This window comes from Microtus pennsylvanicus, chromosome 20 (genome assembly GCF_037038515.1).
Source record: "Microtus pennsylvanicus isolate mMicPen1 chromosome 20, mMicPen1.hap1, whole genome shotgun sequence".
Lineage (NCBI taxonomy): Eukaryota > Metazoa > Chordata > Mammalia > Rodentia > Cricetidae > Microtus > Microtus pennsylvanicus.
In genome coordinates, this window is record NC_134598.1 from 12793379 (window position 1) to 12809982 (window position 16604).

The window sequence follows — 16604 nt, forward strand, 5'->3', positions numbered from 1 at the left end:
AACAGGGCTGAAGTCCAAGGAACTCAGCTCCCATGACTTCTTCACTGGATCTTTCCCTAGTGCACGCTTCTGGCTCATATAATCTAGTTTACATCTTGGCTTTTTCTTTCCCTCTCAAAGGGCAAGAAGCTTCCTTTGTTGCTGCAAGACTGTATTTGCATGTTGAATATCTAGACCCACCCTGGATTTCTGATTACTTAGCATGATTTGTTTGTATGAAAGGAGAGAACCCTGTATTTCCACCTTCTTCCCTGTAGAGTGTTCCCTGTAGAGCTTTGCCTTGTCCCCTGGAGGTGTGCCTCTCACCCTCCCTGGAAGCCACTCTTAAGAGGCATCGACTCTTGTTCCCTATCACTGACCCAGCTCTCCATTCTCCACTCCATTCTCAAGCTCAGCTGGGGGCAAAAAGTTTCTTCTCTGTTTTGTTTTCAAACTTAGCATCGATTATCATAAGGATAACCTTCCCACGTGGGCACTTTTGGACGGCTACTACATTTAAAAAAAAAAGGAAAATAAAGTGGTAGGAATTCTTGTAGAAAACAAGAATTTTTTGACTACTTGGGAATTAAATCCAGTAATATCGCAAAGAATTGAAAATGGAGTCTAAAATAAACATGTAAATATCCATTGTGACATCATTATTCATAACAGACAAAATAATACATACATTGATCAACACATAAATAGATGAACATAGTGTCTTATAGACAGATAATGGACTATTTTTCAGGGCATTCTGACACATGTCAGAATACAGATTAACCCTGAAGCTACTATGCTACATGAAATGAAGCCAGGCACACAGAAGACAGTTACAGCATGCTTTTGATAATGAATGTTACCTAGATCCAAGTGTGCTAGTGTATTATACACAGATAATGAGGCTAGTCTGTGCTGCATGAAAGCAAAAAAGCTGAAAAGAAGAATAAAGAGGATGTGCTGAAGAAAGAAAGGGGAGAGAAGGATGAGGAGGACCAAGAATAGTCAAGTGTGTACAGACAGGATGATGGTTTCCAAGTGCTGGGTTGGGAGAGGGATGACTTGATGGACACAGTTTTGTAAAGTGAAGGCAATTCTGATCATTGTTTGTCTAACGGGGAGTGTTTGTGCACTCAGCACACACTCTCCACTCAAGAATGCCTAGGATGTTCTGTGTATTTCATCACATTTTGAAAGGTGATTTTAAAAAGGACTCCTGGAAATAGCAAAACGTTCATGTTAAAGGTTCAAAATACTAAACCAAGTGGTTCAATTAAGTCATAAGAAAAATGCAGATTATACACGAAGGAGTTCAGATTTAAGACATTATAAACATACTGAAGATGAGGAATATTTAACCATGAGCTTTGGTATTTGGGCTTCTGAAGTTGGTGTTATACACCAGTTTCTTCAATGTCTTTTTTGTTGTTGTTTTGTGGTAAGTTTTGTTATAATAGGCCTCCAACTTGTTATCCCATGTGTCTGAACCTTCAGTTTCTTCCCTTCTCCTTCCTCTGCCCCCCCTCTCACTCCCCCTCTCCCCATTCCTTCAGTCTCTCCCCCACTCTTCTCGTGGTAAGCTCTCTATAACCTAGACTGTCTTGCTTAGATATAATTTTAATGTAATGCATATTCTTCTTTTCTTTTTGGCTGGTGTGTGTTGTTGTGGGAGTGGGTTAGTGTGTGTGTGTCTGTAGTTTATGTACATGTATATGTGGGCACACAGGATGCATGTGTGCGCATACATGTACACACGTGCATGTGGCAGTACACGGTTAATGTTAGGTGTCTTCCTCAGTCACTCTTCCCCTTGCACGGTAAGGCATTCTCTCATTGAACCTGGCTACTTTCTGGCTAGTCTAGCTAGCCAACTTGTTCTGGGGACCTCTGGCCTCCACTTCCTGCTCTCTGGAATTATGAGTTGCTTGTCATGCTCACTGATGTTTTTTGTGGTTCCTGGGGATCCGAACTCTGGTCTTTATGTTTGTGAAAATGCTTTCAAAATGCTCTACCTACAAGGCATGTTCTTTAGTATGGAGACCCAGGACCTTAGAGCTGTCATGTCTGTGAAGTGAGGTGGATTAGATGAGGCTGTGGAGGACAGTCCTGAGGTCTCTATCACGCCATCCCGTTTACATACCTGTCTACGCGAAGCTGGCAGACAATACTTAGTGCGTCCACGACTCCCTCTTCTTTCAGCTGCTGACAGCCAATGGATGTGGCGATGAAGCATCCCGTCCTCCCAATCCCTGCACTGAATGGGAAAGAAAAGGAACGAGAAGATAAGGAAAAGCAACAAAGCTAAGCTGCATGCTTTTTAAAGCATACTTTTTAACTTTGAAACTATGAGAACTAATAATAACAATGATAAAGCTACTATGGGTTGACAATCACACATCTAGCCTGTGCTGTGCTTAAAACACTCTTTGGTTGACTTCAAGCAGTTGAATGAGCATGGTGGAAGGAGGTGAGGGGTTGGGAGGATGTGCAGACATTGCAACTGTTCTAGAAAGAATAATTAAGGCAAGGAATAGGCAGTTGGGAAAAAAGGGAAATATTTAGACACACTACAATGTCTAAATGTGAACCGTGGAAAACAAAATGTCAAAGAGAACCAGGCCTGGAGGACAAGAAGGATTGTATTGCTACAGGCACAGAGGGGATTCTGGGATGAGTACTGATCAGGAGATGCGGTTAGATGCTGGAGTCTAGTGAATAAACATTCACTTCTATTTAGGAGAATGAATAAGATTGGAAGCACATATATCCAAGTCACTTACATTGAGATGGTAACTCAATAGAAATACAACGTGTTTTAGAGAGTTTATGTATTTACCTGCCTTACATAGCAAGTCTATGGGATCAATTTTAGCCCCTGCCATTTTGATCACCATTTTTATGTATCTCAAGTCCCCAAACTTCTCCTAGGTGGAACTCTTGATGTTACTGTTTTTCACAAGTTCAATACACTTAAATATACACATCTCTTTATCTCTCCCGCAATGGCATCATCCACCTTGTAAGGTTTTCTAGCCTAGGAATCCTGGCTCCATCTTCTACATCTGCACCTCTCTCACCCCCCCCCCCATCTCATCTGTCGTCATGCCTCCTATTTTCTAGCTCAGCTGAGCCTCTGGGACCGTGCTTTCCTGTCTGTAGCACACGCGCATGCTCAGTGTGTCATCATGCTTCCCAGTCCTCAAATCTTTTCTTGGATTGGTTCATGGCGCAGCTGCTAGGCTCGCTGTCACAAGCTAAGGACACGATCACGCTTTACTCGCTGTTGCTGGCTCCCATTGGTGACAACACAACATCTAACTTACTCATCCTGGAACACGTGACTTGGAAAAATCTTAACCTAACAAATATTTCAATTTGCATTTTTTTTTTTAGTTTTTAGAGACAAGGTTTCTGTTTGGAACTTTGGAGCTTGTCTTGGAACTTACTCTGTAGACCAGGCTGGTCTTGAGCTCACAGAGATCCGCCTGCCTCTGCCTCTAAAGTGCTGGGCTTAAAGGCATGCACCAGCACTGCCCAGCTCAGCCTGCATTTTTTGTCTTTTTTTCTGCCATATGTCCTATTATCTTTATTCTCATGAATCATAATATTTCTCATATTTAATATGATTTTTTTCAGCTGAATGTGACTAAAACAAAATTGATAAGGAATGGATCTCCTTTAATTGAGATATCCATAAAGACTTTGTTTCTTTGAAGAAATAGGATTTTTGCCATATACTAGGAATGGCAGGTACTCTATCACAAGCGAGAACATATCCCAGGTGCAACAATAATATGAAGGAAGAATTTGATGCAAAATAAAAGATGTGACTTGTGACAGGCAGTAGATTAGCTTCGATGGGTAGACAAGCAGGAAACAAACCAGGCATGGAAACTAATATCCTCCACGAGAGGCCACAAAGTGAGCCACATCCTCTTATGAAAGTTTAAAAGAATTTGATGGGAACTCTTCAGAAAGAAGCTCATGCATGCATTCGAACTTGTTCAAATACTGTCAAGGAATTCACTCGTCTCTAGTGTATCTGCAGAATCAAGGCTAAGCACTGTTGCTTTGGGTGTTGTGAACCTATCTACCAGCTTTGAACAAGGACTGCATGCCATGCAGACATTCAGGAACATCATCTCAAAGAAGCACACAGGCTAGGCCAGACTGGCCCGAGGGAGAAGGGTCTGTGTGTGCAATTAGCCAACGAGCTTTAAACTACAAGGATGAGGTCATAAGGGCCCGGACTAGGATGGGTGGACAGGAAGTGTGATTGTGGGAGATGCTTTGAAGAGAAAGCCAATCTGGTAACTGATTAGATCCTGAGCCGGGAGTTGAAAGGAGGCGCAAAGATAACTGTCAGCCTGGATGCAGCGTGAAGGGAACAAAGGAGGCCTCGTTCTTAGAAGTAATCATCAGAAGGGGCCTTAATTCTATAGCAGAGGGGCCTCTTTCAGCTTAGATATCTTTAGTGTTTAATGATTTTGGGTGGGGCCTTCAGTCGTGAACTGTACCCAACTAGTTTTTCCCCTTTGACTCTGAGGGTTTAGGATAAAATCTAATGTTAGAAACGGAGTAATGCCACTTTGGTAAATAGACACACACATATAAGAATGTTTAATTAATCCACAAAGCTTCGAAACAGAAGGAGAGTAAAATAAATCTAAAATCATGTGTCTTATTGAACTTCTTCTTAGGATATTTAGAAGGTAAAATGAATCAACATCAGTTATTTTAAAAAATACAGAATACATGGCATTATATAATGAATATAAATTACTTGCTTTGCTCACATGAAATAAAGGGGGAAATGTCAGTTTTAGGGGGTGAACATCAAACTAGACGCGAGGAAGAGAACCCCACGGAACACTGTTGCTACCGTCTGCGTGGCCCCTGAGCCCTGTGTGTGCACTTGTTTTCCTTAAAACAAATGACCACTTGCCCGTTTCCCACTTCATAAATCATTTTCCATCTGGTTATCATGAGATAGCATTGAATATCATTAATGATTCCACCAAATCTGCCATAATAATAAGCGCCATCAATATATACAATCCATATGGTATTTTAAAACAGCAACGCTCCATCAAAAACTAAACGTGTCTGCAGTTCTCAGTGTGGAAGTGACTAACGGGACAGAAATGAACCAAAGGAGCTCCAGGTCGGATGACAGAGGAAGGCCTCTTGCTTACTCAGACGTCTGTTTAATACTTGAAACGTTAGCACTTTGTTGCATGCTAAAAATGCCCCAAAAAGTCTAATTAATTTCTGTAAGCATCATTTTGATAAAGGCTCCAGTATTAGGATGTCCCTCCACTTTTAATAAATACTCGATTTACTACAGAGTTACACCCAGGAAGCTAAGCCCTCCTTCTCCACGTTCTGTGATTAGAGAGGAAATAGCTGTTCTGGCCGGAGGACGGGTTCGTGCCTTACCTGCAGTGGACAACCACAGGCCCTCGACCCTCAGAGGCAAGTCTGTCTTCTTCTACGTCCAGCATGAGCTGCAGAAGGGGCTGGGCACTGTCTGGAGTTTTGTGATCAGGCCATGAAGTGTACCAGTAATGCTTCACATGTTGGGTGTGACTTCCTTGCTGAAAATAGCACAGGCCATCGAATTACTTATTCACTCGTGAAACTAAAAGGCACCCACCCCACAATGCTAAGCGACTTCTCTGGCTCCTGTCTTACTGCCAGCTAACTTCTAGGTAGGAAAAAATCTAGAAGTTTTTCAAAATTACCCTTTCACCTCAAGAAAGTTTTACTGTGCATGTCCTGGCTTGACAGGGAAGGTTGAGTGTTCATCCTCTAAAAAGTGAGGTCTGCATACGAATCCATCATACAGATCACATATGTATTATAGACTAAATATATATTTTTAATATGCTTTAGTAGGTGAAAATGTTGCTATTATTTGTGACAGGGTCTCATGCTATAGCCCTGGCTGTCCTGGAATCTGCTCTGTCAGCCAGGCTGGCCTCAAACCCACAGAGATCCACTTGCCTCTGTATGATGGGATTAAAAGCTTGTGCCACCATGGCCTGCTTAAGAGGGGAAAATATAACAGAAAGAAAGGGATATGTTGTGTTTCCTGTTCTCTAAATCTTGATAGATCATATATAAACATAGTAGCCAATATAAGAACACTTGTTTGATATTCAGTAAGAATTGTTCTATCCTCATCTGGGATGCTGGTATTTGACAACAGTGGGGAACCTTAGCAGTAAAGGAGTTCCATCGCATCCCTACAGTGGAGCACTAAGAGCTAAGGCTCACACACACCATCACACAACGCAGAGCTCAGGTGGGAGGCCCGTTTCTTATCAGGCATGTGTTTTGAAACAGGTTTCTGCCAAGCCTCCCTCTGCTACACCTTTGAATAGCAAACATTTCTGTAGCTCTCCCTTCACGGCCATCCTCTCTGTGGTGCTTCTATCCCAGCAGCAGGCTGTTGATAGATGGACTGAGGTCTTTAGGTTGATCATTCTTTAAAAGCAAAACGAACACCATGGCAATGCTGGCTAGCACCTGCTGCCCCATGGGTTAAGTAAGAGCGTATCTCTATGATGGAAGCTGGTCTAGGGAAGTCCCTGAGAATGACTGTTAACTACAAGCTTTTGAAGCTCTCATCAGCATGGCAGGCTCTTGTTGCCTCCCACAGCCATGTAGCAGTGTAGATTTTTCTCTTCTCTTCCACAGTTCTGAGGCTTCACTCAATGCTACCTTGACCACAATGACATTATCATCAAAGTCTTGGCCAGGTAGCCTGAACAAGCCTTAGTTAAGAGATTTCCAAAGGTTAATCCAGAGGGGGTCCATAAATGAAAATTAGATGATGCCAACATCTACGAAACAAACTGTCTTAATACCTACTTACATGAATTTAATTATTCCATATCTTAACAGTATCAAACAACAAAGGAGGAATAATGATAGTTTGTCTGTGGTCTCAGTATTATCTCGCTTGTGTTAGTTGAATCGGTTAGTACTTAGGATAAGTCATTTCAAAGAAGGAATGTAACCTTTATCATCACCGACTTTGAAGACAGCACTGGCTGCATAGCCTTACCTTTAAGACGAGGTTTCGGATGGTGTAGCTATCACATTCATTCACACTGATGACCAGAACCTCAACCTTGCCGTAAATCCCCCTCTTTTCGGGCCAGTAGAGCACACATTTCTGCGGGGGGAGAAAGAACACAGCAAGTCTTTGTAATACACTTCCTTCAAAGGTCTCAGTTTTTCTCATTGAATTAAAAAATTTACAAGTCCCTGGGAAGCCTGCCCTTTTCTGAGGGGTGGCAGAGTGGGGGGTGCATCTGGAAGGGGAGAGGCTGGGGGAGCAGAGGGAGGGGAAACAGTGGTTGGGATGTAATATATGAGAGAGGACTAAAAAAACTCAAAAGTCAGTTTTATTATTCTGTAAAGATACTAGGACGAGATGAACTGTATGGTGTGTAGAGAGATGGATTGTATGATGTGTAGAGAGATAAACTTACGATGTAGAGATAACTGTATGATGTAGAGATAACTGTATGATGTAGAGATAACTGTATGATGTAGAGATGACTGTATGATGTAGAGATAACTGTATGATGTAGAGATAACTGTATGATGTAGAGATAACTGTATGATGTAGAGATAACTGTATGATGTAGAGATGGACTGTATGATGTAGAGATAACTGTATGATGTAGAGATAACTGTAGGATGTAGAGATAACTGTATGACGTAGAGATAACTGTATGATGTAGAGATTACTGTATGCTGTAGAGATGAACTGTATGATGTAGAGATAACTGTATGATGTAGAGATAACTGTATGATGTAGAGATTACTGTATGCTGTAGAGATGAACTGTATGATGTAGAGATAACTGTATGATGTAGAGATGACTGTATGATGTAGAGATAACTGTATGATGTAGAGATGACTGTATGATGTAGAGATAACTGTATGATGTAGAGAGATAAATGTATGATGTAGAGATAACTGTATGATGTAGAGATGACTGTATGATGTAGAGATAACTGTATGATGTAGAGATGACTGTATGATGTAGAGATGACTGTATGATGTAGAGATAACTGTATGATGTAGAGATGACTGTATGATGTAGAGATGACTGTATGATGTAGAGATGACTGTATGATGTAGAGATGGACTGTATGATGTAGAGATAACTGTATGATGTAGAGATAACTGTATGATGTAGAGATGACTGTATGATGTAGAGATGACTGTATGATGTAGAGATAACTGTATAATGTAGAGATAACTGTATGATGTAGAGATAACTGTATGATGTAGAGATAACTGTATGATGTAGAGATAACTGTATGATGTAGAGATAGCTGTATGATGTAGAGATAACTGTATGATGTAGAGATAACTGTATGATGTAGAGATAACTGTATAATGTAGAGATTACTGTATGATGTAGAGATGGACTGTATGATGTAGAGATTACTGTATGATGTAGAGATAACTGTATGATGTAGAGATGACTGTATGATGTAGAGATAACTGTATGATGTAGAGATGACTGTATGATGTAGAGATGACTGTATGATGTAGAGATAACTGTATGATGTAGAGATGACTGTATGATGTAGAGATGACTGTATGATGTAGAGATGGACTGTATGATGTAGAGATAACTGTATGATGTAGAGATAACTGTATGATGTAGAGATGACTGTATGATGTAGAGATGACTGTATGATGTAGAGATAACTGTATAATGTAGAGATAACTGTATGATGTAGAGATAACTGTATGATGTAGAGATAACTGTATGATGTAGAGATAACTGTATGATGTAGAGATAGCTGTATGATGTAGAGATAACTGTATGATGTAGAGATAACTGTATGATGTAGAGATAACTGTATAATGTAGAGATTACTGTATGATGTAGAGATGGACTGTATGATGTAGAGATTACTGTATGATGTAGAGATAACTGTATGATGTAGAGATGAACTGTACGATGTATAGAATGGAGCTCAATAAAGTGTTTGTGTTTAAAAAGTGTTTGTCCTACTTTACTATTAACCCCACCCCAGTCATAATGACAAGGTAAAATTTCCCCAAACTCCAAAGAGGATTTAAGAATTTCTTAATAACCAACAAGTATAAGAAATGCTCTCCACCATGGTGGCTGTGGCCAGGCGCTTTCTCATACCAATGCACCTACAGGCCTGGGTGATAATTCCCAATAATATACACATTTTTTTTAATATACACATTTATATAGAAATTCTTTCACATGTTGTCATCAATTACGGTCTTATATCTCTAGGCCACTTGATTTTTCACGTGTATGGTAAAACTATATGAACACTTGAAATAAAAGTTAAGTACATATAAATTCAAAACTCTAGCAAACATTCATAGAGCCATGATGGAGGAAGGTCATTGGTTAAAAAATAAAGAAACTGCTTGGCCCTGATATCTTAGAACATAGGTGGGTGGAGTAAACGGAACAGAACGCTGGGAGGAAGAGGAAGTGAGCTCAGACGCCATGCTCCCCTCTCCCAGGCAGACGCAATGAAGCTCAGACCCAGGATGGACGTAGGCTAGAATCTTTCCGGTAAGCGCACCTTGGGGTGCTACACACATTATTAGAAATGGGCTAGTCCAGTTGCGAGAGTTAGCCTAGAAGAGGCTAGAAATAACGGGCCAAGTAGTGTTTAAAAGAATATAATTTGTCTGTTGTTATTTCGGGGCATAAGCTAGCCAGGAGACCAGGAGCTAAAGTGGCAGGAACACAGCCTGCAGCTCCCTACAACAGAGCCACAGAATTAAAGAGAAGGCATACGTTACGCTTGAAACACACCTTTAAGGTTTTATCATGACATCACTTCAACATCTAGCTGCCAGGAAGAAAACCATACCATCCGGTGGAGCGGTTTCTTCCATCCATTGCAATAAACTCAAACATCTTTACATATTTGCCCTTTCCAATACAGTTGAAATGTTGAAATCACCCCAGCTTTACTTATATGCCGCCCAGACTGAATAACTTCACACTACTGTTAAAAGCCGGTGCCCAGCAAGAGGGCTTAGCTTGCTCAACTGATGACCTGAGTTTGGTCCCTCGATCCCATAGGTGGCAGCAGCAAACCAATTCTACAAAGTTATCATGATACTTTGGCATGTCCCCACCCCTGTTCTTTCCATCCTGGCAAATAATGAATAAAATTTAAAAAAATTAAAAGACCTTCTTCTCTGTGTTCATCTGACTCTCTATCCCCCTCTCCCTCCCCCCTCTGTGTGTGTGTATACAAGCCTATTCACCCACATGTAGACACCGGAAGAGGATATCAGGTGTCCTGCACTATTATTCTCTGCCTTGTGTTCTTGAATCACTGAAGCTCCAGGTAGCCTGGCCTCCAGGGAGCCCCACCAACCCTCCTGTTTACAGCCCTGGGGTTACAAAAGCACACAGTGGTGCCAGAGTTTTTATGTGGTCGCTTGAGTATTCAAACTCAAGTCCTCATGTTTGACCAGCAAGATCTCTTGTACAGCCCTGGATCCCACCCAGTTAGACTAACCCGTTTGACTAGTTTCTTTCCTGCAAACTCGGTGATTTAACTTAATGTTCATCCTAATACTCACCATCTCCCAGATAAGCCAGGGAGACTGACAGCATCCTAGTGAGAATTGACCAAAGAAAGAGGCCTGCTGTGGCTCAGCAGTCTGACGGGAGCCCCATTGTCCACAAGCAGGCCTGAGTAGCAGGGCTCTTTTGAAAGAAAGTGACTCGCAGAATCAAGGAGGAAATGGGCCAGGTGGGAGCTTGGTGCCTGCACCCTGATTTGAGTGGTGTACAATACAACTTGAAACGTGGAAGCCTGGTCCTCAGTTCCCTTAAGCTTGCTTGGTCTTCTTGTGTTTTCCTTGATTTCTTACCAAAAAAGCAGCTGGCAGGCAACTCCCAGCAGGTGATACAGTATGACTTGCTCATCCAACAAACAACCTTTAATTAGCATCCCATCTCCTTTCTAAGTTACAATAGCTATTTTTACACACAGAACCCCCATCCTCTTGCAATGGAGGAAAACAGAAAGAGATCAGATCACTGTGGATGCTTTTGAGTATTCTCCCAGGAGTGGGATGAGGCTAAAAATGTGGCTGTTCAAGGAGCCCAAGTTCATGTTAAAATTATTGTCCTGAACTGCATCATAGGGCTTATTTATTTGTAGTGAGAGCAATGACCAATGACGTGAAGGAGGTAGAAAATGCTGTCTTACAGATAATTCTGGGGAGCCTCACTAAGAAAGTAATTGAAAGTATACCACTATCTAGGTGAATACAGTCTCAAATCACCACTATCATTCTGGTAACTGGGCTCGGCCTTTTAGTAAGACTATTAGCCCCAAGAATCCATAGTTTGAAGGAGAAAAAATGTTTGTGTGTGTGTGTGTGTGTGTGTGTGTGTAAACAAGTAATTATCAGGCTGACTGAAAGCATTGTACACATTAATTTGTTGAACAATTCTTCAAAGTGAGGCGTTTATAGGAAGAGTAGAACACAAGGGGAGGCATAGTTAGGAATTTGATTACCAAACAACATGCCTGTTTCAAGGATATATATATATATTCAAAGAGATGTTTGCTGTATGAGCTAAAGCTATGTATCATCACATGAAAAATGTCTCTGAATTAAAGATTCAGTTTAAGGCTCTGTCAGTATTTGAGAGGGATAAAATGGTAGCATATTGTCTACAATTACTATTACAGATTCTGTTATCCCTGGTGTATCAGCTAAATATTATTAACATATGTACAGTTTTACCATTAAACATACTCTCACCACCAATATATCATTTGATACCTTGCATAATCTCCTGAGGTTGGGAAGTGTGGTGGTTTGATGGAAAGGGCCCCCATTGGCTCCTATGTTGGAAAGGTTGGTCCCCAGTCAGTGGAACTGTTTGAGAAGGATTAGGAGGTGTGGCCTTGCTAGAGAAGGTGTGTCACTGGGGGTGGGCTTTGAGGTTTCAAAATTGCACACCGGGGTGAGTCTCTCTCTCTCTCTCTCTCTCTCTCTCTCTCTCTCTCTCTCTCTCTCTCGTGATCCAGCTGCCCTCACTCACCCTGATCAATAGCTGAACTCCCTTGCGGTCTGTAATTGACACGGATGTTTGTGTTCTTTCTGGCCCGGTGGTTTTCCACAGAAGCAGTAGAGGTATAAAAGGCTTTAGCTGGGTCTTAATCCAGGCACCCCCTGCCAGTCACAGCATCCAGACTGTGCTGGTGCATCTCTCTCTCTCTCTCTCTCTCTCTCTCTCTCTCTCTCTCTCTCTCTCTCTCTCTCTCTCTCTCTCCTGTAGTTCAGGATGTAAAGCTCTCAGCTACAGCACCATGCTTGTCTGCTTCCCGCCATGATGATCATGGATTAACCCTCCAAACCCTAAGCAAGTCCTCAGTTTAATGCTTTCTTTTATGAGAAGTGCCTTGGTCATGGTGTCTCTTCACAGCAACAGAACATTGATAAGCAACAGGTATCACTTACTTTAAAGTCATTTTATGGGCCAGGACACCAAGAGCCTGGTGATTTGTTAGGAATAAAGAAAGCTAAAGTCAAATCACAATGAGACAGCCATAAGGTTTCTGTGAAGCTTAGAAACCTAAATAGGATTCATCACCAATACTGTTTTACAGGCTTTTCTGCATGCTTCCCCACTTAAAAAAACACAATGGGGAACTTTGATAATGTGAATATACATTTTATAACCTGGAGCCCTAGTTTCAGAATGGCACTCAAAACGAAACAAAAGCACAAAACCAAATATACCTCAGCCCCATTATTAAAAAGTGGATTTTGCATGTGTGTATTTGTTTGTGTGGCTATGCAAAGTGGAGAATAAGCTAGTGTGCCGTCACTCTGAGAGAGAGGCTAGAGAATTTGTGTGATTGTGCTGGGGCCCAGCAAATGACCAGAGTGTGCTGCTGTGATGTTAAAGTGTCTTGAGCTACAGCTGCTGTTTCAGAACCAAGAGTTAGACTTCCTGCCCCTGCAGCTCAACCCTCAGAGCCCCAGGAAGCTGCTCCCTCTGAAGTATCCTTATCCGAATGAGGGAAGTTCTTCCAGGCCCTCCCTAGAATCTCCAAAGGAAGATTCACCAGTGGAAAGAACAAGAGTTGACACCACACCCAGAGAGCTCAGATGAACTTTGTTCAAGACTCTGGTAAATTCTTCTGGCCCATTTACTTCACCTAAAAACAATTCCCCAGGATGGTTATGGCAGCTTACTCTGGTAATCCCAGTACTTAGAAGGCCAAGGGAAGGAGGTGGTGAGTTTGAGGTTAGCCTGGGCTACCTAGGAGTATCCTGACTCAAAATCTAATACACACGCATGAATAAAACAAAACAATACAATACAGAAGACTGAGATCAAACAAGAAGCCCTTCCCTTCCCCCAGTGAATTTCTAAACACAGTTTACACTCCCCACTTCATTTTCCCAAAGGAAAACCGCATGTAAGGATTTTAATCTTATTGGATGTTCACTTTCCATTCTTGTGATGTTGCTGTGTATCTACAATGTTTGTGTTGCTCTTTCCTTGTGACTCTATGTTAGCTTACTCAGCAGGCTTAATTTCTGAAACTTCAGAGTGCAGAGGGGAAGTTCCTTTACACTTACAGTGTGTTCTGTATCATCCTTCACTGGAATGTGGTTTTTCAAGAACCTACGTCATTTGGTCTGATAATGTATGAATATATCTTAATAAACATCAGCTCATTAGAGGTGGACAAAAAAGTTAAAGCAATTTAAATATCTGTTAATAAGCAAATGACTGCATGCTTTTGATATATCCACACAATGGGATCCAGCAGTTATTAACAGTAATATTTTAATGAACTACAGCAAAGAGATTATTCACAATGTTGAAAGTATAATATACAATGGGGTATAAGTACCCCATCTTTCTCTTTATATCAGTTCTAAGCCTTCCTATGTTTTCTATTAGCATGGCCCCCGTTTTCATCTCTTGCCTATAGAGACTTCTAGACCTTTAATTCTAAGTACCACCCCAAAGTCTCCAGGACTCCCCAAACTTCGTACTTGAAATGCAAAGCTCATTCTCTTCCCTCAAAATCTGCCTTTTTCTCTCAATTTGGGTTCATGGCACCGCCATCCACTCAGCTGTCTAAACTAGGGTCCAGTGCTCCTTCATCTGCCTCCGCTTCAATCACAACAAAGCCCTGCGGCTCTCAGTTCTGGAACACTCCTCAACTCAATTCCCTGTTCTAAGGACCCCTGCCTCTGCCTTAACTCAGTCCCTCAGCATTGCTTGCCTGGACCATTGCTACGACTTTCTAACTTATTTTTCCTGGGGTTTTCCAAATCCAAAGCCCAGATCCTTCATAAGGAATTCTTTTCATGTTGAGACTCATTTAACAAATGAAAGACTCAAAATCACCAGCAACTCTTTTATTCTAAATACTCATTTTTCAGTCCTAGTTTTTTTTTATTTTTTGTTTATTCTCATTTTGTAAAATGTACCTGAGATTATTGGAATTGTTAAAAGGAAGGTGGTGATTATTCATTTCTTTATTTATTAGAAAGTAAACAGTTCATAAACATATAAAGCGTGGGAACTTCTAAAGATATCTCCACCTCCGTATTGTTTGGAGGAAATGATTTTCGTCTATTTTAAACAATGACACTGAGCACAATTGAGAACTGGCCAGTGTTCAGTAGCCAGCATTTTCCTGGTGGCGTGGACCTATGGTGTATTTTTTTAAAACTAGACTTCTCAGAATCATTTTGATTGGCAGAACATTAGAGTTGCATGTATGATATTACATGTATAATGTGCTTGAGCATAAAGATTTTCAGTTTAATTTAAAGGCAAAAGAATGGTTAAAAGCATTGTCTTGCACTGTTTTGGATTATGCCTGGCTCCAGGAAATAAACAAGCGGCAGATATCACAGCAAATACATAACATGCTTGACTTTCGCATCCCTGGGAGTGTATCTCAAACCTTAGAAAAGATAAGAGGCCAAATGGTAAAAATGAAAAACAAACCAATAATGTACGCCTTCAAGTTCTGAGTTATGCAGCCAAAGAGAAAAACAAATTCCTCAACAACATTTTAAAGTGTGAGTTATTTTTTTTTTTTTAAGGTATTCTAGCTTTCATCAGATCCACACAGCTCTTTTGTGGGCGCGGGAAAACAGAATGGAAGCAAAAATTAAGAAAAGGAGCTTTTCTCCCTCGTGGGTACAGGGTGGAGAGCGAGCTTACGTACCCCCAAGGGATGTACCCCTCTTCTCCCTCGTGGGTACAGGGTGGAGAGCAAGCTTACATACCCCCAAGGGATGTACCCCTCTTCTCCCTCGTGGGTACAGGGTGGAGAGCGAGCTTACAAACCCCCAAGGGATGCACCCCTCTTCTCCCTCGTGGGTACAGGGTGGAGAGCAAGCTTACATACCCCCAAGGGATGCACCCCTCTTCTCTCTCGTGGGTACAGGGTGGAGAGCAAGCTTACATACCCCCAAGGGATGCACCCCTCTTCTCTCTCGTGGGTACAGGGTGGAGAGCAAGCTTATATACCCCCAAGGGATGTACCCCTCTTCTCCCTTGTGGGTACAGGGTGGAGAAAGAGTTTGTGTACCCCCAGGGGATGCACCCCTCTTCTCCCTTGCAGGTACAGGGTGGAAAGAGAGCTTGTGTACCTCCAGGGGATGAACTCCCTTTTCTCCCTTGTGGGTGCAGGGGGGAGAGAGAGCTTATGTACCCCCACAGGATGAACCCCCTTTTCTCCCTTGTGAATACAGGGTGGAGAGAGAGCTTGCGTACCTCCAGGGGGTGTACCCTAGGGCACTTTAACATACAGCTCTGACCCTGAGCAGTTCTGATTGGAGTATAGCCTTGGTCCAGGGGTTAAAGAAGAGTGACCATTCTTTGGGGCTCTGACATAGCCCCAATCGCTCATAGTGGGTTTCTTTAACACGTGCTACATAAATCCAATGCTTAAGGGATGTTCTCTGACTATCAACTTTATTCTGCCCTGAAAATCTCCAGTTAGACAGGCATGAGAAGTCTTGGAGGAAGGCAGTGGCTGGAGAGATATGATCAGTATACATTGTAGAAATTTATAAAATATTCAAAGGATAAAAAACATCAAAAGAACAAATTAAGGCACTTACAGCACATGTCTCATCTTTTTTATGAGCGAATGAAAATGTATCACAGAAGCTGAGATTTAAGAGGCTCAAGTGAGCACACATCATAATTTAACACAAAGTCACTGCAACCTGCTAGATAATCTTCACGAGCCCCTCTGCCACGTATGTTCTCCTAACATTAATCCTTAGTGATTCTGCCCAATTTATAAGAAGCAACATTTTCTCTTCAAAATATATGTATTCCAAAAACATGTACTTATACATATTACAAATAATTACATAGTCATGTTTCTTTCCTATGTTTGGAATTTTTAAACATTTATTTTTATGTATATGTTCATGAGTGCACAAGGCCAGAAAGAGTGCCAGGCCCCCAGGAGTCAGAGCAGCAGGCAGTTGTGAGCTACCCAATTGTGGGTGCTGAACTCCAACCCCTCTCCTCTGAAAGGTTAGTGAGCACTTTAACCACTGAGCCA

General features: G+C 41.6%; 1 protein-coding gene across 5 annotated transcripts in view; it reads right to left on the reverse strand.

Moving 5' to 3' along the window:
• Window positions 1–16604, reverse strand: part of Ptprr (protein tyrosine phosphatase receptor type R) — a 227848-nt gene that overhangs the window by 18265 nt on the left and 192979 nt on the right. For all 5 annotated transcript variants that reach the window (XM_075954367.1, XM_075954369.1, XM_075954368.1 and 2 more), the window contains 3 exons: window positions 7052–7162; window positions 5419–5576; window positions 2120–2233 (listed from right to left, as the gene is read on the reverse strand). In XM_075954367.1, coding sequence (XP_075810482.1) covers window positions 2120–2233; window positions 5419–5576; window positions 7052–7162 — 383 coding nt within the window. The remainder of the gene's footprint in view (window positions 1–2119; window positions 2234–5418; window positions 5577–7051; window positions 7163–16604) is intronic.